The sequence below is a fragment of the Enoplosus armatus genome, chromosome 6 (assembly GCF_043641665.1).
Source record: "Enoplosus armatus isolate fEnoArm2 chromosome 6, fEnoArm2.hap1, whole genome shotgun sequence".
Taxonomy (NCBI): domain Eukaryota; kingdom Metazoa; phylum Chordata; class Actinopteri; order Centrarchiformes; family Enoplosidae; genus Enoplosus; species Enoplosus armatus.
Window position 1 is genome coordinate 5,669,350 of NC_092185.1, and position 21,745 is coordinate 5,691,094.

The window sequence follows — 21,745 nt, forward strand, 5'->3', positions numbered from 1 at the left end:
TGCAAAGTAGTCTTGAACCTTTCTGTTCATCGTGATTTCCAAAGGACGCAGACCAAAATGCCTCTGGACGCTACAACCAATCAGAGCAACGAAACATGTGACACAGCAGTAGGCTGCAAGGCTAAGTAGCTAGTTCCAACGTACAATAATATGGCTTCTAGTTCAACATAATACACAGACGTTTGGCATGACATGATATTAACTAATTAATTAATTATTTTTTTAATAACAGCTTGGTGAACATACAGAACATCCATAAACCGATAACACCAGGGGATCAGAAACAGACAGAAATCACACATCAACTCATACAGAAATGTTACACAGGGTCCCTAGATTCAAGGTTTTAATAGTTTTCCTATTTGTACGTAACGTGAACTACTATCCAGCTTGTTTAATACTGACGCGATAGTGAAATTCAGAATGTTCCACATCAGCGGCAGCCATCTTGGTTGGTTACGAAAATGCCTCAACGAGCCCCATATTAGAGAAACGATTGTGATTGGCCCGACCTGAATCAGGCCGGATGGAAATCTGTCTGAACGGGAGGGGGGCCAGACTCATCTGCCAGAGCAAATAAAACATGAGCTTGCAGATTTGTCTGGTTGCCTGGGTTGTTTATAATGCTGTTGTGAGCCCATATTTACTGTCAGTTCTTCCAGAAACCTCACAAATGTCGGGTTAAAAGTTGTATTACTCTTTTTTTTTAGGAGGCTATCATATTTCACATGTCCTGAATTCTAATAAATGCATGTTGTACCTGCATTTTTTTCAAGCGACTCTTAATTCTACATGTATATAATTAATCATAAATTTTCAATGGAATTATTTACATCAAACGAAATAGCGCTGGTAATCCTGAAAAAGAAGAGGTGCAAAACATCCATACTTGAAGCTAATTAGAGGGTTTAGGGGGCAGATAAATGGAAACCTTCATTTCTGCATTGCTTTACAATAATTGAGCCATCGTTAATGTTATTAGTTCCATTTGGGCTTTTTCTGCTATGACAAGTGGAAATGTCTGCAGCGAAAAGGCCTATAATTCTGATTAATGTAGGAATGATAAAGAAACAAGAGTGATATGATGCTATTAGGCTGCCGAGATTCAGGTTAGCAAGACGTGGGCAGATTTTTGACAGGAAAGAAACTGGAATCTTAAGATGCCCAATAGACAATGTGACATTTTTCAGACAGAGGAAGTTCAACATGACGAGTGACACCTAAGGATAAGGTTGATTTCTGAGGCTTTTGTGAAGATATACAGTATTTAACTGTTGTTTCAAATGTTGGCCGCATCATGGCGATTATTGGAGATCAGACTCTATGTTCCCTTTCATTCATGACTTAGTTATTAGGATTAAAACAACAAGAAAAAAGCAGGTTAATCATGTTCCATGATATGTTCTGATTAATTCCATAATCCATGCCAACTCCAATCATTTGTCATGTTCATAGACAACAGGCAAGATTCCTCTCAGAAAGACCTGTGGTGGTCAGACTGAACTCTGGTGTTGATTATCAGTGGTAGAAGAAGTACTCAGATCGTTTGCTTAAGTATAAGTAGAAATACCACAGTGTAGACATACTCTGATACAGGTAGAAGTCCTGCACTAAAATTTTTACTTAAGTAAAAGTATTTGCTTCAAAATATACTTCAAGTACAAAAAGTAAATCTGAAGAAGTGTGTTTTCTCTGACGTAAAAGAAAATCCAATCATCTAAAGGACACACTGAAGTGTAAACACGCGACCTGAAGAGGGGAAGAGGAGCATCCCGGTTCCTCCCGGTGTCCATGAACGCATCATGGTGAGCCCTGGGTATTTAACATTCTACCCTGGACAGCGGCAGGTTGTTGCGCAAGCGCAGCCCATTCAGTCTGCATGAATACGGAGTGAGGAGAGGACAGGAGCACTGGGAGTACTGGGACTGGGAGGACACAGTGGACTGGATGGACCGGACCGGACCCGGGCAGGCGGACATGGATGGACAGAACGGCAGCAGCAGCATCTGCTCCCGGCCGCAAGGCACCGTGACGGACGGCAAGAAGAAGAAGAAAATCCCCGACAGAGTGACTCTGAAGAAGGAGATCGGGCTGCTGAGCGCCTGCACCATCATCATAGGTGAGGCAGGAAAACGAGAGCGCTGGGATCAGTTCTGCCTTTTACTTTGTTACTGCACAACTTTTAAAAGTTAGTGTCGTTTGACTTTCTAAAAGACTGCTGCAGGACTGATGCATCACAAACAAGTGTTAAAATAAAGCTTAAACTCCCTGTGGAGCACTAATAACTTGACTGTTTAGGAAAATCTTAGTTTTGTGGCATTGGTCATAAGAAAGTGAGGGACTCCATGTTTGTTTGCATGTGGGTTCAGATCAAACTGAGTTGTAGTGCTTACGTGGCTAAAATATATGAAGTCCAGAAGCAGGCTGGTGGTCAAGCAGAAGAACATTGTCTGCTGGAGCAGAATGAACAGCAGGGACCTTTAAACACACCTAAGCACAGTAAATATGAGCATCATCCAGGCTGGATGGAGGGGAGGGAAGGGAAGGGGGGTTGGGGGGGCTGCAGGGAGTCAGGCTGCATGCAGAGGGCCGACTGCACCACTGCATCAGAAATCACTGGTAGTATTAATATTAACGGTTTGCTGTGCAGGGTGCTGTGAGGGTGATGGGGGAAATGTCAGGATGAATGTATCAGCTGTCTGGTTTCCCCAGACTTCAGCCCAAAAACTCACTCTTTTCCACCGTACTCCGTACGTAATACAACACCGTAATAAATAGTACAGAAAACAGGACTGTCATTTATTAAAGATGTAATGAAGTGATGGGCATTTTATTAAGAACATTGTCTGAACAAGTATGATTTCTGAAATTCTGTTGTGAGGTTCCTGGTCCCTATTGATAATCCCACAACCAAGTTTTCACCTAGTTGACCCAAAACTGGACTACCAACCTTGAGCCAGAGCTTCAGGTGACCCAAAGGCACCAGGTTCACCGTGTGGCGATTAGCTTGTGGTAATTGAATTACCTGCTAATGTGTTTGTATCTGTTTGACCACTGAAGAACTCATCACTTAAAGCAACACCTGCTAATCTTGAGGCCGTTTAAAATTTCATATTTTACTAAAGCCCCAAAGCTCCAGATTGACTGTGTGTCAGTTAATGAATTCAATTAATTAATTAATCCTAAATTATCCACCTGATCCTGTGGCCCTGTCTTGTAGGTCAAGTCTAGTTTTAAGACTGTTTAAGTTAATTCTTGACCTTGGAAACAGTCGTTGACAAAACAGTCTCATCACAAGGTCCATTAAGTAGCTGGAGCTTTTTTATCATGTCACATGAACTTCATGTTCCGTCTTTGAGCTTATTTTGTCAGCTGCTGTTCCTAAGATCACAAATGAACTTTTAAGCTCAACTTTTCACTCGAGAAGTCCTTACTGTGCTAAGAAAAAAACATGATCAAAAGCTCCAGAACAGCTACTAAATGGACCTTGTGCTGTGAGTATTTTGGTTTATATTGTGCATACATGGTCGACATTCCTAAATAAAGTTGTGTTTAATCAGTGAAATGACCACAGACTGACGCGCACATTATTCCATGTTATTCCAGCATGAGACGACTGGTCTGCGGGGATGTAATGAAGCTGTCATGTGTGGTCTGCTGTGTTGTCTTACTCTGTACGTGATGGGAACTTGGAGGCGACCAGGTGTAATTGATGTGCAGAGGGCTGGAGTTGGGTGGACAGGGGGTCAGTAACAGGGGGCCCCTGAGCAGGTCAATCTGTTCTATGTTGACCCCCAGCTTTGAAAAGGGAGCTTTAAATATTGTTTTTGTGTGTTTTGTTTTTTTGACATAATATTATTTATTGTACGGAAATAGATCAATGCAGCTTTTTAGATTTTTTCTAATGGAAGTGGTTCCAGACGTATGATTGAACCTTAGAGTCCCAGTGTAACTCCGTTGATTTCATTATAGGATAGCCAAAGAACGCTGCTGCATCTTTGACTGATAACAAACCACTGAATTTAGCACATAAAGTCCCTCAATTTCTAAAAACGTCATAATAACCAAACAATTCTGGTTTTGTTCCAACTGGAAAATATTCACCTCAATACCTCTTCTGGTTTCTTCACTGGTTCCAATTATTTTCATGCCAATGGTTTCACAGTGTCTTTACCAGAAAGCTGCTGGACTATCAGAGCTTCATCACACTGGATAAAGGCTGGATGTTGGACTGTCAGTGCAGTAATTTGGTTATGAAATAATTGGATTTGCAGCACTAGCAGTTTTGGTTTGGGGGTATTTTTGGGGAAGGCTGAGATGGAGCTACTGTGAAGAATAGATTGTGGAAAACCATTGTTGAAGTAGCAGAACTTTGAATTTACTCTTTAACACCATCTTTTCAGTCGTTTGTACGGAAACAGCAACCACAACTTTTAAGTTGTCGGATTGACGTATTTACCAGCAGGAAAAAAATGTACGTAAATGTCCAACACTTCAATTCTTAAGTAGAAAACTAATGAGTATCTGTCAGTCTCAGCCGTGCATGGAGCTTAAAGGCTGGTGTAATTCTATATTTTTGTCACTTCTATCTAATCTAACACCTCACAATATATAGTTTAATTTAAACTAATTAAATAAATAAAAAGGCTCAGTAATTTTGCTGCTTGCTGTAGTTTTTATCAAACAAACAAGAGAAAACAGTGCATTTGTTGGGGACTATTTTCAGCAGCGGATTAATTAGTATTTGGGGCAGCACGACAGTGTATGTGGGATTGAGTCAAAATAAATTACAGTGTGTGTGTTTATGGTCTGATGAAAGCTGATCCAAGACTGAGAGTTTAGAGCTGAACCTGATGGCGCCCCAATCATTCCTATGAAAGTTGCTCACTGGGTGTATACGCTGAAAAAGTCTCTGCGGGTTTCTGTGTTTCTGGGCCAATTGAGCGTGACGGGGGTCCTCCTCTGGCCGAGCCAGCTGACTTCCTGTTGGCTCCCCGCACACATGAATTACATGAAATAATTTAATAATATTAATAATACAGCTCCTCTCATTGTTCCAAATTATATTGGACTGAATTAATCAAATTCTGTTTATGCAGTCTTTCAGTGTTTGTGCCACTCACTTACAGCCGTTCCTTTTGTTACGACCAATAAGACCTTTTGGGTCACTTAATACTGCAGTACTGTGTGTAGCCACTACGCCGGGATGACCCCTTTTGATTTAAATAACCACTTGGTCTTTACTCTGGCGCCACCCTCAAGACAAAGCTTAAATTGTGTCCCCCCCCTCTAGTGGTAAAGATGTAGGGATTGAAAGTTGTCTCTCCATTTTTCATCCATCTGAAAATTTTGTTTTCTGGTGTGTGTGATGAGCATTACAGCCAGAAAGAGACGCTAGCGTGACTCAGGAGGTAGAGCACGTGATTTACTAAACGCAGGGTTGGCTGATTGATCCCCGGCTCCTCCTGTCCACATGTCGAAGTGTCCTTGGGTAAGACGCTGAACCCATGGTCCCATGGAAGTTGGTCAGACCAGCACCTTGCATGATAGTTTGCTGCCATCGGTGTGAGAGTGTGCGAATGAGAGGCAAAATGTGAAGCGCTTCATATAAAAGCTCTTTATAAATGCAGTCCATTTACTATTTGCAGACTTTTAGTTTTGTTAGACATTTATCTTCAAGAACTAAATGAGCAGAGGGCTTCTGGGTGTCTTTACAGTGGCCCTCATGAGGTCTGACCTGTGACCTCCTTGGTTTTTGCTGCAGCTTTTGGCTAACTGGGCCACCTCTCCCCGTCAGCTGAGCTGTTGTTGCTTGCTCAAGGCGGACATTTTTGTAAAAATCCTTCTCCAGAACAAGAGAAAGGTCCTGTGTGCAGAATGCTGAAGCACCTTTCCATTCAGAGAGAGAACTGAGTGAACAAGCTGGCTGCTCCACACACTGGACCAGGCTCAGCATCAAGAGTCATGTGCCACTAGATTATATCGAACTGAGCTTTTTTGTTACCTTCATCTCCACAACAGCAATCTGTTTTTTCCCCGCGTGTCACTTTTAGGAAGCTGCAGGAATGAATGGATGCAGAAGGTGAGTCGGTCACTTCCCACCTCTGCAGCCCAGAGTATATAATTTATCTCTGGTTATGTAACGGCTGTCTGTGCCACTTGGCTGCCTTCTGCCGTGCTACTGGTAGCGCTGTAGTCTGAATGTGTCGGATCTGCTGGTACTCTACACTGCATACTGAGGCTCTGGGCAGGAGGGATTGTCCCGGCCTGAGTGATGGCCTTTACCTCCTTCTCTAACTCACTCTGTTATAGAGCTCTTTGTGTTTTAATGCCCTCTGTATAAACTCAGGGGGGAACAGTTTGGATTGTGTGACTGGGGTTGCTCAAGAGTCTCAACGGGTCACTGGTGTTTTTAAGGTGCAGCAGCAGAAATGTTGGAGATGTTCTGGGTGATGTGCACCATGTGAAAACCCCTCCAAACAAGTCACATGTGAAAGGCACGTGTGCTGCGTGGAAATGTGAAAATTTAACATTTTCATTTCCACCTGCTGTTACGTTTGATATTCATTTCAGAAATTACACTTTTTATTACATGCACCCTTCACCAAATTTAATATTTAAAAGAAGGAACCGTTAATAAATGAATGGAAATAATGAATGCATTTTGAAAATTGTATTTACTAGTTTTAAAAAACTATAACATTTCAAAGCAAAATGATCAGGTGCGCCTAGGTATATTTTGACACCATTGTAGAAATAATAATAATAATAATAATATATACGTTTCTGTTGTCTGTCTGCTCATCTGTAATCACAAAACAACTTTTGTTTCATCTTGTACAACGTGATCGGCTGCTGTTCAATTGACTCAGTGTATCTCCTGTCAGGAAAGAAGATTTTTTATTACATATTTTTTAATTAACAAAACAATCTCACCTCAAGGTCCATTTAGTAGCTGTTAGGAGCTTTAGATCATAGCACATCATTTTCATCAGCACGTTTCACTTTTTTACTGAGCACTTTAAGGACTTCTTAAATTAACTTCGGGGAGGACATCAAGTTGTCAAGGCTCCGAGTTAAGTCATGTAAGTCACTGGTGTCTTTTTTGATTTTCTCAAATCTAAAGTCATCAGATTTGTGACTTGAGTCTGGCCTGAATCCAAGTTATGTGACCTGAGTACGAGACATTTTCACACAGGAAGAAAGAAGTATATTAAGTGTAGTTCAACAACTCCTTTTTTCTGTGGATACGAAGACCCCATTTCCCCCAGGTATTAACATGTTATCTGTATCTCAATATTTTATCTGGACAAGGGAAAACAAAAAGATGCAGGTGTAAATGCACGCAGAACACATAGCAACCAGAATGCTACCAGATCGGCCAGACCACATCTGGTGTTTGTAGATTTTCTTTTATTAATTACTAAATTATTAATTTAATTAATTAAATATACACCTGTCAGTATCTTATACCTTCTTCCTCCTCTCCCCTCCTCAGGGAACATCATCGGCTCTGGGATCTTCATCTCTCCAAAGGGGGTCCTGGAGCACTCAGGCTCAGTGGGTTTGGCATTGGTGGTGTGGTTACTGGGAGGCTGCATCGCTGCCTTGGGCTCTCTCTGCTATGCTGAACTGGGTGTCACCATCCCCAAATCTGGAGGAGACTACTCCTATGTCACAGAGATATTCGGTGGTCTGATGGGGTGAGTAAATGTTTTACTTTTTAAACTTTTTCACTGTACGGGGGCCTCTATGTAGAGGACGACATAGTGGGTCAGATGGCAAAATCAAAAAGCAAGTTTGGACATTTCTTTTCATCCTGCAGTTGTTTAAATTGACCCCTTTTTTCGTCTGCTCAATACATGATGGTAGTTAGCTCTTGGTTAGTGACCATGCATTGTGGCTATATAGTGGACTATATAGTGAATAGTGAACAATTTCGAACACAGCTCATGTGAACGACCCACTGAAGTAGTTTTTATGACTGCAAGTGTACAGGTTTGCGAGCTGCGACATACACTGATGTTTTTAAAATGTCAAAATCCAGGGAAATTACCTTTAGAATGACACCCTTTTTCATTTGAATTTTTTTGTATTTTATTGTCCAGCTTTTTTTTGTTTTGTTCCAAGCACAACATTGAAAACAGAAAACTGAATATCATTCACTATCTTCGAAAAGTAGACATCCATCGTTATTTTCAGTCACCTAGCAGTTTTGTCACAACTTAAAGCAGTTATAATAGATATAATCTATTGAATGACAATGTGAAAACAATGTGAAAGACTGATGAACTTACAGAGAATTATCAGCTGCAGCTCCTCTGGGCTTTACAAAGCTTTAGTGAGTTGCAGCTCATTGTTTGTCTGTTGGCCCACAACATTACTGTTTTGGATCACCCTCAGCGCTCTCATAGTGTCGCTTTCAGAGAAAAAGCTGTACACGACCCGCTCAGCACCAAACAGCAGACAGACACAGTTAGAAACTAGCTGGTGAACATAGTGGAGCATTTTGCAGAGCCAGATATTTCCCTCAGGAGTTGGTAGACACCAAAAACAGAGCTAAAAACAATGAACAACTGTCTGCTAACAAGTTCAACAAAACATGCTAATATTAGCATTTCAATATGTGTGCAGTTAGCATGCTAACATTCGAATGTTAGCATGCTAATATAATACTCTGATGTTACAAACATATAAATGTATATATGTTAAACATTAGCATAATAACATTGCAACTTATTAACTTATTATTAACTTATACTTTTTATTCAGGTTTCTCCTGTTGTGGAGCGCCGTCCTCATCATGTACCCGACCACGCTGGCTGTCATCGCCCTCACTTTCTCCAGCTACGTCCTACAGCCCGTCTTCCCAAACTGTGTTCCTCCATACATGGCGACACGCATGCTGTCCGCCACCTGTCTCCGTAAGTGGCTTCACCATCTTTGGTTGACTTTAAACTTTTATTCCTCGGCGGGGCTAGATTTGCCGCACACGGAGGGTGTGATGAAGGCCTCTGTGTTAAAAAACGTTTGATTAGCATCGTGTGGTGAAACACGGGTTAATGAGGAGCTATGCCCATTCAGAGGGAGGCTAATGAAAGTAAAAAACCTCAGCTGTTGAAAGGACATAGCAGCTTCACTACTACTCTACTACTAATTTTGATTCAGCTTGGAGGGATGGTGTATCTTGCTGCTGACCGGCCCACAGTACGCTTGCATCATTCATGAAGATGACATGTGGTCTTTGTGGTGTTGCTGCTGGTGGATCCTGATCTTTCCTCTGTGCTACATCAAATTCTGAAACAAGGAATTTCTCCTCTAATGCTGATGATAATCCAGCTCATCAATAAACTACAGGTCCATTTGTTTGGCACGTGTGTCAGAGGGGAAGTGGTCACATGTAAAATCTGTCTTATGTAACTTCTGGCTGAAGGCTTTTTAAAACCTTTTTATGGCTGTAGTAAATAATGCACAGCATCCCTTTATGAGGGAGGAGAGCAGGACTGGAAGATGGGATGAGGAAGAATGTTTGGTTTCTGTATATTGGAAAATACTGCACATGAACACTTAAGCTATAATCACCAGAAAATAATATTATTAAAAAGATATTTATTATGAAATTGACTTATACTGACAGTAGATCAGAAAGACAACTTTAAAGAGCACCTATTATGCTTCCCCTTATATCATATATATATAATGTTACAATGTTGGATGTTCATATTAAATGTGGCCAAAGTTTCAAATAATGAGGTAAAAGTAATCACAGTGAGCAAAAAGCTCAGGCTGCAGACTGCTCTGGATACTAACACGCCAGTTATGCTCAAGCGAAGAGTTTATTCAAAGCCAAGTCTGTCAAACTACGGTCTTCTTGGTAAATGTACACGTTCTCGCAAAACAGTCTGCTTGAGTAGTATTACAGGCATTTAATGTACTCCAGCATACAAATAACCAACTGTGCAGGGAGATGCTATGCAGTCGTTTGGCAACAGCAGAATAACATTTTACTAGCTATGTTACGGCTTGTTTCAGACAGAGGGTGAACTGAGGGGCTGCATAAAGGGCCAGTATAAGATGAATAAGGACTTTCTTGATGTGTGAATCAGAGCTGGAGTAATAGGTCCCCTTTAATCATTTAACAAAAATAATCAAGAAATCAAATTTATTTATGCTATTTTAAATGTAACTAGACACATTTGAGGTGTTGACTGTAGTATGAATGCCATTTAATGATAAGATACTGGTGATACTGGTGGGAATGAACATACTGACCTACAGTGTAAGTCGGCAGACGAAAACATCAGATCTGTGTGGCGTCATGAGGACACTGTAACCTTCCTTAAATTAATACATGAAACATTGTTTTTCCCTGTTTGAGGTTTGACTAGTTCTCATTTAATTATGTAATTTTGTTGCGCCCTCTGCAATTGCACCTGACTTGAAAATTAGCGCCACCAGCTGTTTATCTTGACTAACCAACTCCTAATATTCGCATAACGGTGATGGATTTCCTTTTGCAGATTTTCTCAAAATTCATTTAGAATTCATGCTACATTTGGTTGGAAACGCAAAGCGGAAAAACTAAAGAATAGAAGAAGGAAAAACTAGACGGTGGCATTAAGCTCGTCAAAACCATCTGCTGATATTATGAAGCATCCTGCTGGATTTTGGGCATGTAAAAGCACCAGAGAGATTCTTCACTCCTCAAAAATTTAAATGTTCCCATCAAAAATTGATTGTATAAGAAAGGAAATGCTGCATGAGGATTGTCAGTACTTGAAATGACAGTGACAGGACAGGCCAGGCGGACTTCACAGAGGATGTCAGTGTTGTACCGGCCTGAGCTGACATTACATTAGTCAGTGTAGACCTGTCAGGTTTCCTAATTGCTTGGTGTGTTGCCTGTGAGTACCTGCACTGAACGCCATTAATCCACACAGCCTCTTTGTCTTATCAATGAGTAAACAACGTCTGGCCTGAAATCCCATTGGCGAGGTGAAACAGCGGGACTTCAGCGTGTCATTCCTCACCTCTGACGCCATCATTCACACTTGTTTTTGGAGCTGGATGCTAAAACGTGAGCTCTGCCCAGCCTCCTCTGGGAGGGGGGTGGCGGGCCCGCCACGTTTTGTTTGCTCTTCGCAACGGAAGTGGTTTGTTTTGTGGTGCTGACAGCTCGTCTTTGTGTTGGAGAGCGAGGCCACCATGAGAGAGAGCGGGGCAAAGCCGGTGACAATGATGGACGAGGTGAAACAATCATGCCCTCCCTCACTCGCCCGTTTCCCACATTCCTGCCTCCCATGGCAACTGGCTGCTGCCGCCCACCGCCAGCAAGAACACAGCACCGGTTCCCCAATGTAGGGATGGGACTATACTGATACTGATATATATTTAAAGGAGCACTCCTCCAATTGTACAAAGTCAGTATATTTGTCATGGCTGAAAGACTAGGCCTGTGAAAACAGTTGTATCAAGTCTTCTGTGGCTCGGCAGAAACAAGTCTGACAAAATAACCTTGATGATGTCATACTGTAGTGATGTCAGGGTCATCTCAGCTTGGGCTTGGAGACTACAAATTTCTACTAGAAAGTCTACGTTACAAACTGGAGGCGAGGGATTTGGAAGATATTGGCGTTTACCAGGCAGGGAGGGTCTAATGAAAAGATGGTACTGTGTTGCATTATGGGAAATGTAGGAGGCTGTGTTGTTTGGATCTTGACCCATATTAGGGATTATAAGTGCCGGGTTATGCTTCAAAAAAAGTAGTTCGTATGACGTGTTGTCTGACCACAGAAGTAGATGTGTAAGCTTGAGACCTTCAAACAGTGGACAACAGTCAGTTTCAGAAACTGATGTACAGTACACAAAACCCCTAATTGTGACGCCAGAAAGGTGTGTGGGGGAAGGGTGTTTCCAAAGCTATTTGACCATCCGACAAGCAGTTCTGATGGAGTATTTAGTCAGTATGTCAACCTCTGCTGCTTTTGACGGTTCTTTTTTTTTTAAATCTGTCTCTCAAAAGTTCCCCAACTTTATGGAAATGTAACACTAAACCACTTGAGTACATTAAATGAAAGCTGCTAATTAATGCCAACGTTCAAGATCATTTAAAGTAAACTTATAATGCCAAAAAACAACCAACTGAAACATTTAGAACATGATGGGATAATAAAACTCTCACTGAAACCTCTGAAATCAGTTTTTGGCTCCTTGTTGTGTTTTCTGCTCTTTTATAAACAACCAAGTGAATGAAATAAGTAATGAAAGTTTGTTTTCTAGTCCTGACTGAAGTATTGTTGACACTCACTAGCTTTTTCCTAAACTTTGAGCTGTCTCACCACCTTCTTCGGTGAATAGAACTTAGAGCTCACGTGTTTAGTATTATTTATGCCAATGTTGGTGGAGTGAGAGTCGAGCATTGACTTCACTAACATGGTGGGCAGCTGAACTCTGCAGGGCTGGGACAATAAACAATTATGAAATTGATCATCAGGTAAAGAAATTGTCAACATTAATAGATTAGTCTACATCGGTCTGCTGGTGCATCTGTTAGTCATATTGTTGAGAAATCTGTCTCAACAACTATTGGATGGATTGTGATGAACTTTGGTAAAGACGTTCATGTTCCCCTCAGGATGAACTGTAATAACTTTGGTGATCCTTTAACTTATCATGTAGTGCCACCATCTAATCCAAATGTGTCAGCCTCACAGAGCTGTTAACATGGCTGTAGACTCTTAGTCTTGTGAAAAATGAAATATTGATAAGCAATTAGAATTGGGTGTGTTTCAATACATTATCCATAACTACTGATTAATTGGTTAGTATTCCCACAATCTTGTCGGTACCCCTCCTGGTGTGACTGTGATCCTGACAGTGTGTTTTCTGCTCAGTGCTGCTGACCTGGGTGAACTGCTCCAGCGTTCGCATGGCCACCAGGATCCAGGACGTTTTCACGGTGGGGAAGCTGATGGCTCTGGGCCTCATCATTGTGGTCGGCCTGGTCCAGATCTGTAATGGTAACATCCTCAATCTGTTGCCTAAAGCTTTTCTGCTCCCTGAAGTAAAAAACAAACAAACTCAAATGTCTGATTTATCTTCCAGGGAACTACGAGGCTCTGACTCCTCAGGTGGCCTTTTCCCTGGACAGGACGCCGTCGGTCGGGCAGATCGCTCTGGCCTTCTTGCAGGCCTCCTTCGCCTTCAGCGGCTGGAACTTCCTCAACTACGTCACGGAGGAAGTGGTTGAACCCAGACGGTGAATATTTATGCTTCTCATCACCTTCTCAACATCTTCCAGCGCTGCAACATTGCAAATGTTCAGCTTTCATCTCAGCTTGTTTCTTTGCTACGGTTGTCCAGATTGTTTACAGTCCTCGTTTTAATCAAATCTTAAAGGAATAATTTGACATTGTGAAAAATGAGTTTATTCACCTTCTGGCATAGAGTTAGATGATAAATTGATTCCACTCTCGTATCTGTTTGTTAAATAAGGAACTAGTGCCAGCAGCCGGTTAGCTTAGCAGCTAGCCTGGCTCTGACCAATGGTAAAAAAAATCCACCTACCAGGACCTCTAAAGCTCACTGATTAACAGGTCATAGTTTGTTTGTTTAGTTTGTACATAAACTGGAGTATAGAATGACAATTTATTGCATTACAATTTATTACATTACGTTTTTTTGTGTAGATTAAACAAATGAGATAATGTCGAACTGTTCCTTTAACCTGTACATGTACACTTTTCTGTTGAGTGATGTTCCATGTTGTTAGGGCTCATGATTTTCATTTATCATTATAAATCAGACCCTAAAAATACCATTTACAACACAAACAACCAGTTTAACCATTTCTTGTTTTTTTTTTTTTTTACTTTAGTAGAGGGAGTCTGGTGTATAGTCAGCTGGTTATTTGCATTTTCTCCCTAGTTTACGCTTCACTTTTTATAACCATTATATATAACATTTTCTGAACTGTATTTGTGAGAAGAGAACCGTATTTACTGTAAAACATGTTGTTCAGGTCTTCTTGGATCAGGAAACACAACACACTTTGGGTGCGAGTGGACACAATCTATTTAAAAAGAGATCGTCCTTTTAAAAAGTCAATTTTTGGAGGGGTCAAATTTAGTTTAAGTTGACAACAAAGAGCCCTACATTTTAGTTATTGGAGAGATTTTTGTTGGTTGGTATTTTCTACCCACACTAGCTGTGTGTTGCCAACAGTTACAGCTACTTTTTATGATTCTGAACCCATTTTTCGATCAGAAACAGCTCGACGTGAATATTTGATGTTTGAAGTAAAAAACCCTCTTTTTCAACTTTAATGCATGTTTAATTGCTTTTTGGTTTTGACTGTATCGTCTGTGCATGGTGTATGGCCTCGGTCAGGAATCTACCTCGTGCCATCTACATCTCCATCCCATTGGTGACCTTTGTGTACACGCTCACCAACATCGCCTACTTCTCCTCCATGTCGCCCGAGGAGCTGCTGTCCTCCAATGCCGTGGCTGTAGTGAGTAACGTGGCTACTTGATGATCAGTCACAATTATACTTTTATCTATTGGGCATTTAGGTCAGTGATGGATAAGAATCAGTTTCTAGATCACTATCATTACAAGCAACCATTAGGTCAAAGGTCAGATAGTGATAACAGACTTATTCAATACACTCCATTCAGTTCAACATTACCTCGCTGTCTTTCCTTCAACGAGCCCCCTAGTTATATACAACTGAGCTCATCTGGTCACTACAAGAACCAGAGACCAGTACACTTATTTAAAAAATATAAAGATTATAAATATTTATAAAGTCTTATAAAGTTACCAATGGCAGCAAGCTAACTACTGTACTGGACAAACCATTGGGGGGAAAATGGGGTTCAAGGACACTTTGACATCTGGGAATGTAACTACATTTACTAAGTACATTTAAGTACTGTGCTTAAGTACAATTTGAGGTACTTTTATTTTACTTGAGTATTTCCATTTTATGCTACTTTATACTTCTACTGCACTACAGAGGGAAATATTGAACTTTTTACTTAATTACATTTATCTGACAGCTTTAGTTACTTTTCAGATTTTACATACACAACATATGATGAACTTATAAAACGTGATGACAATGCATCATTTTTCATAACTTGCTTACAGTTATCATGTTAACATGCTCACCGTTAGCAGAGCATGCTGATGGTGATGTTAGCGTGTGTGCAGTTAGTATGTTAACATGTTGTCAACCATAGCCTGAGTAAAAGAAGTAGACGTAGCCACCGTGATGTCATCCATTGGTTTGTGGACTACCGTTTTGAGGCCTCGAATTAGTTTTTTTGGAACCAGAAGTGACCATATTTGGCTGAGAGGGTGGAGCTGGGTATCTGAGAACCTGAAGACAATATGCACGCCTACCTATACCGGCAACCTGACCGCACCTGGACGAAGTTAGCTTGTAAATGTACTTAAAAGCATGCAGCTTTAAGTTTCAAACGGACTGTAGATACTCTTGTTTCTGATGTGGAATGATTCGTCAGGCAGAAACATTTTCAGATGAAACAGTATAGAGAAAATACGTATACCACCCGTTAAAGCCCACATGGGCCACCTGGAGTTCATGTTGTAGTGTTCAGGTCTGTACACATCAGTGATTCTGTCTGTCGTTCCGCTGCTCAGACATTTGGAGAGAAGTTGCTGGGAATGTTCTCCGTCATCATGCCGATCTCTGTGGCTCTCTCCACCTTCGGAGGAATCAATGGCTACCTGTTCACCTCCTCCAGGTGAGATCTACTGCTCTGCCTGCTCCGTCACACTCCAACACTGCTTTAGTACGGCTGCTGACGGGCTTGTCTGGTGTTTCTGCCTGCAGGTTGTGTTTCTCTGGAGCCAGAGAGGGTCACCTGCCCAGCCTGTTGGCCATGATCCATTATAAGAACTGCACACCCATCCCTGCCCTGCTGGTCTGCGTACGTACAAACCTCACATTGATATTACACTGAACTCAATTACTGCTTCTGTTAGTTCATGCATCTGTCTATATACTGTATTTTTCAAATTTGTTTTCATACTGTAGATTTTTCCTTTTGGTCTCTCTTGTTAGTGTATGTTAGAGTTTATTCAGCAGAATATTTCAAAAAACTTACAGATTTGCTGTTAAGGGAAAAGAAAAAGTTGATTTGATATGGATGGAGTTGGAAACCCGGTCTTGCTTTAGTGCTTTAATTTTGACTGTGAAACTAACAAAGACACTTCTACGTCTAAATTTGAAAGTGATGTTTGCATGATCTTAAAATCAGTTTGAATTGAAATGTTATATATGTTGCTATTTAAGAAAAAAAATTAACCTACGCTTTAGTGTTCAACCTGTCACGTTCATATTTCCATGCCAGTTTTTTGTGTGTATCCTGTGGCTATCTGAAGCTGTAATGACATGATTTCCCCCACAGGGGTCCCTAAAGGTTCTTCTTATCGTTCCAAAACCACACTTTTATTGTCGATGATGCATGAAATCTTATATTTCAAAGCTAATTTTAATTGTTGGGGATCTCTCAAGATACAGATCTTGAAAAATGGTAAGCAGAGGTAGAGATAGATATCCTGACTTTTAGTCCTTACTATGGGTCAAGCTCCAACAAACACTGGATTCTGCATTTCCCATAATGCAACTCAGTAGTTGTCCCCCCCTGCCTGGTAAACACCCACCTCTTTCAGACTCCGTGCCTCTAGTTTAAGCAGAGGCTTTTAGAAAAAGAAAAAATGGCCTCAAGCCCAATCCAAGATAACCTAGGTGACATCATTATGACATCATGAGGGTTATTTTTTCAGACTTGACAAAACTCCTCCAGAGATACAGAAGGCATTATACAACTGTTTTCACAGGCTGAGTAGTAAATTGACTCCGTGCCTCGCTGTGTGTTTTTTGCAGTGCGCTGCCACCATTGTTATCCTCTGCATTGGAGAGACTCACAATCTGATCAACTACGTTTCCTTCATCAACTATCTGTCGTACGGCGTCACCATCGCAGGCCTGCTGTACTACCGCTGGAAGAAACCCAACCTGTACCGACCCATCAAGGTAGCAACACTTCTTTTTACTGGTGGTGGGGTGTAACTAGGTATATTTACTCAAATACTCTACTTAAGTACAAATTTGAGGTGCTTTTCATTTAAATATTTTAATTTATTTTTAATCATTTCTAATTCTGGACTATTGATTGGACAAAACAAGCATTGTGAATGTGTCACTGGGTAAAAGTGACTGCATTTTTATTATCATTTCAGAATAATTTTTACAAAACAATCGATTAATGGAGAAAATAATCAGCAGATTAATCCATAATGAAATTATTAATTAGTTGCAGTCTGATACAATATAGTTAAACATTTTCAATGCAGGATTTGTATTTGTAACAGAGTATTTTTACAGGTATTGGTACTTTTACTTAAATAAAGGATCTGAATACTTCCTCCACCACTGCTTTTTACCTCACCAGCAAATTGTCACCACATGCATCTCATTGCCAATACATTCATGTATCCATAAACCAGGAAACCTTTAACCACATGTTTTCTTCAGGTGAACCTGTTGGTTCCTGTGTGCTACCTGATGTTCTGGGCGCTGCTGCTGGGTTTCAGTCTTTACTCAGAACCGGTGGTTTGTGGCGTTGGTTTAGTCATCATGCTCACCGGCGTACCCGTCTACTTCCTGGGCGTCCATTGGAAAGAAAAACCAAAGTGTATCTACAACTTCATTGGTGAGTTCCCAAAAGGAGGTCAAATTAAAGGTGTGGACTCTGTCTGTTATAGTTAATATATAACTCTTATGTTTCCCTGCAGAGAGGGCGACGTACGTAGGCCAGAGGCTGTGTTTCGTGGTCTTTCCTCAGTTTGACCCCATCGAGATCGCCAATCCTTCGGAATGGACTGACCGGTCATCAGGCCGGAGCAGTTTGTCTGCCAATTCTTAAAACTTTTTTTTCTGAATATATGAATATCTTTGTTTTTGCCTCTCGTTTTTATTCCGTCACTGTGTAAGTCCAGGCACTTCCTCCTGGTACGGGAGCTTCCTGTCTGACCTTTGACCCTCCAAGACTCTGGTTTCTCTACAGTCGAGTGGAAACGCCTGTTCTTCTGCGCAGGCTGCTTGCACTTTTTATTTTCTTCTCTTTTCTACTAAGTCGTCAAGTACAACAACCTAATGCCAACAGTGTCACACTGTGAAAAGGACTTTTATTCCCATTTTGGACCCATTTGTTTCTGTTTCTGTAACATGACAGAACTCTGACAGTGCGCGGTTCTTTTGTCTGAATGTTGCTGGTGTTTTATTCTGCCTTAAGGTCTTTTCACACCAAGTCCCAAACAAACCTATAGTCAGCATTGTGAAAACAGAAAGAAAACTGGTGCAAATTATTTCAGAAAAGATCTGCAGTTGAGTGAACGCTAATCTTGCATCTTGCTCTACTGGAACAAGGGGCTGAGTCAGCATTACAGACATGTATGTATCAGTAGAGATCGATAATGTGCATCAACCATCCTGACAGAGAGCCGAGGTGAAAGCAGAACTTTGAACTTTGGTTGTAACACAAATTACAAAAAATCTAGCCTTGAACAAAAACTCACTCAGCAGCATGGTGTGTGGTTCACTGCATGTTTAGATAAGGATGGTCATTTTTACACTGAAATATCCAGATTGAAATATCTCAAAAACTATTAGATGGATTTGGTTGATTTTGGTGATTTGGTTCAGACATTCATGTTCCCCTCAGGATGAATTGTAATAACTTTTGATCTAGCGCCATCATCAGGTCAAAATTAGGATTTGTCTCAGGTTTATGACCAAACCTGCAAAACTAATGACTTTCCCATCAGCCTCAGCTATACTTAGCATTTAGAGCTAAGCAGCAAATGTCAGCATGCTAACATGCTAAAACAAGGATGGTGAACATGGTAAACAATATACCTCCTAAACATCAGCATAATTGCCATCACTGTCAGCGTGAGCAGGTTAGCATGCCGATGTCAGCATTTAGCTCAAAGCACCACTGTGCCTAAGTACAGCCTCACATAGCCGCTAGCATGTCTGTAGACTCTTAGTCTGGTTTAAAGATCTAATGGTTATTTCATGTTTGTGTTTTAGCAGCCTTTAACGAACACCATTTCCAGCCTATCAGAGTCCAGATATGGCTGTGGCAAAATTAGGGCAGGATGGGCCAAATGGTACAGACATTTTTAGATTACAGCTAAAAACTTGGAAAGATAAAGACAGCGTGAGTGGATATCGTGGATAAGGGGGAAACCAGTTGTTATTATGGTACATTTTTATGGGAGCTGTATTTTTTTCTTTGCAGCTAACAAATGAACTGTTGCTAACTTTGGGTTTGAATTCCAATATCAACTGCTGTAGTAGATACTGATTTATCTTAGAATATGGACAGTAAACAGAACACGTTTCACTTTTTCAGAAACACCAATAAAAGTTACTCTCAATGAGAGATTGCATTGAGTTGAGTTGAGTCAGAAGCAACTGGAGCAGCATCTAGCTCTCTATTCTCCTTGTTGTTGGTAATTTACCACATGTTTTCTTTCAGTTTCAGCTTCAGTGTTTTTTCTAACGTCTCCAAAAAGCAGGTTTACTGAGTTATCCGGATAACCTGGAGGCCCCCACAAATCTACAACATGGGTTGATGCAGAAACAAAGAATATAGATTTTTCTTATTACCCAGATTTAAAACACACATGAACAACATAGAAATCGATATGGCGCTGAATATAAGTGCACCATCACATCATAGATATAAATGTGTTCGTTTTTTGAGGTATTTTCGTGGACATTTCGGACTTGGTGTGAAAAGGCCTTTACTGGGGAAACTGTATATTCAAGTGTTGTTTATTAACTGACTCACTATATTAGATTTTAATATATTTTGCGAGTGCCTTTCGCTTTGTGTATTACATTCGATTATTTGAGAAGCACTGTGGTCTTCCATCGTCTGTCTCCATGCCGTTCAGTATGAACTCTTTTCCTCTCATTTGCAAAGCCAGATGGCGTCATATCCCTGAGACCGAGGGCAAGCTCAAATGTATTAATCTAGTGTTAAGAAAGTAGTTGTGTTCACTTTACCTGCTGCTGCTCTCATATCAATCCACATCAATTTGGTTTGTTGAACTGATTTACTGACTGTTATCAGATGTAGAAAAACTTACAAATCCTTGCAGCCAAGTAAGATTTTAAAATGCTGCTGTGGCAGCTTTTATTATATATATATATATATATATATATATATATATATATATATTAAGCCATGCTAATGCAGTGTGTGACTGACAGAATTGATTACAAATATTGTCTGTGTAGTTCCACTGCATAAGTGGTCACTTATTTTATGATTTAATATGGCACATAATACTCTGCAGGTGTTACCACTGACATATCTTTCTGTTTTTGTTGTCAGACAACTGTGCTGCTATAAAACAGTGATTTAATTGAGCGTTAAACAAGAATTACAGCTATTGTTAAGGTTAGCCAGTTAGCAATTTTAGACTCTTGATCAAATCATTATTTAATACCTGTGCAGTTGTTTGACACATACAAACAGAAAGATGTGTCAATGACAGAGTGCCTGTATAATAATCAATAGCAGAGTTTATGTTTGTACAAAAACAAGCCTTCAGTTTGCACAGTCACATGAACGTCTCTGAGCAACACCTCCGCATGTTAGCTTAAGACGAAGCAGAAGTATGTTGGTGATATTTGCTAATCCTACTGTTAGCCAGTTAATATGAATAATATATTTACAATAAATCTGTATCTCTGTTTCAATAGTCTCTGTTTCAAAACTTCAGTAGTAGACTTCAGCATTTGTTACTACTGGTTTTGAATGCTAGCAGGCTAACTGCGTAGCCTCGAGCTGTGTCCCAATTCTTTACAACATACTAACTGTAATGTTTATTGTATACTGTTACAGTTAGTATACAAGAAATCAACACACCGTTTATACTAACAGGAAAATATACAATATGTGCGTCATCAGACGTTCTTCAGACTGTTTCTGAAATGCAAATTTCAAACTTCACAGAGAGAAAGAAAATATCTTTTTAAAGATTTACACTTGTTTGTTTCCTGGAGCTTTTACAACACACGATATATGTGATTTTTGTTTTGCAGCTGTGAGTAGTGCCTCCATTTCCTTTGTGCATTGTAGGTCAGTAGTGTATATGAACATGATGCATTCTGACTTTTCCAGTAAAAACACACTACATTTTCAGGATGTGCTTTGAATCAGTATGTAGTATGGAATTGGGACACTGCTTAATTTATTCATGCCCAAGTTACTGTTACTGTTATAACTGTTTATGCATTACCCTCTTCTTCCTCTTTGTTTTGCCTGCTTCTGCTTGAATGTAGAGACCAGCTGACTCTGAAAATATTTCTGTATTTTAATATTTTGTTTCAGTATTCAAGTTACGTCCAACAGCTGCCACATATATACATGGCATTTTTAAAACCCTGGGTTTTAACAAAGCCAGAGAATGGACAAATGCGTTTCAGCTCAAATGTTTGTGATCACTTGGGTTTGATTTTAAGACTAAACAGAACATGAATACAACTGTATTTTGTCTCAGAATTAGAAGTCTCAGATGTCGGACATTCCCAGCCGCTTAACCCCAAATAAATCATCATGATTTAATTTAGCCTCTCATCGAGAAGCAAAATGTCTCAAAAAATCTACAGCAAATCCACTCGCCTTTGACT

General features: G+C 40.4%; 1 protein-coding gene across 1 annotated transcript; it reads left to right on the plus strand.

Annotated features, from left to right (window-relative positions):
• Positions 1-1,977: 1,977 nt before the first annotated feature.
• On the plus strand, positions 1,978-17,960 carry slc7a10b (solute carrier family 7 member 10b). The gene is made up of 11 exons (XM_070907861.1): positions 1,978-2,119; positions 7,499-7,703; positions 8,773-8,924; positions 12,894-13,019; positions 13,105-13,258; positions 14,389-14,512; positions 15,670-15,773; positions 15,863-15,959; positions 16,919-17,068; positions 17,570-17,747; positions 17,830-17,960. Exons 1-11 carry the CDS (start codon positions 1,978-1,980, stop codon positions 17,958-17,960), a joined length of 1,563 nt encoding a protein of 520 aa, XP_070763962.1.
• The last annotated feature ends 3,785 nt before the right edge of the window (positions 17,961-21,745 follow it).

Bases quoted from the DNA above. Each gene is read 5' to 3' on its own strand.
- slc7a10b (XM_070907861.1), top strand. From the start codon at position 1,978: ATGGATGGACAGAACGGCAGCAGCAGCATCTGCTCCCGGCCGCAAGGC. The intron at 15,774-15,862 runs GTGAGATCTACT...TTCTGCCTGCAG, and splicing joins TACCTGTTCACCTCCTCCAG to GTTGTGTTTCTCTGGAGCCA. The intron at 17,069-17,569 runs GTAGCAACACTT...TGTTTTCTTCAG, and splicing joins ACCTGTACCGACCCATCAAG to GTGAACCTGTTGGTTCCTGT.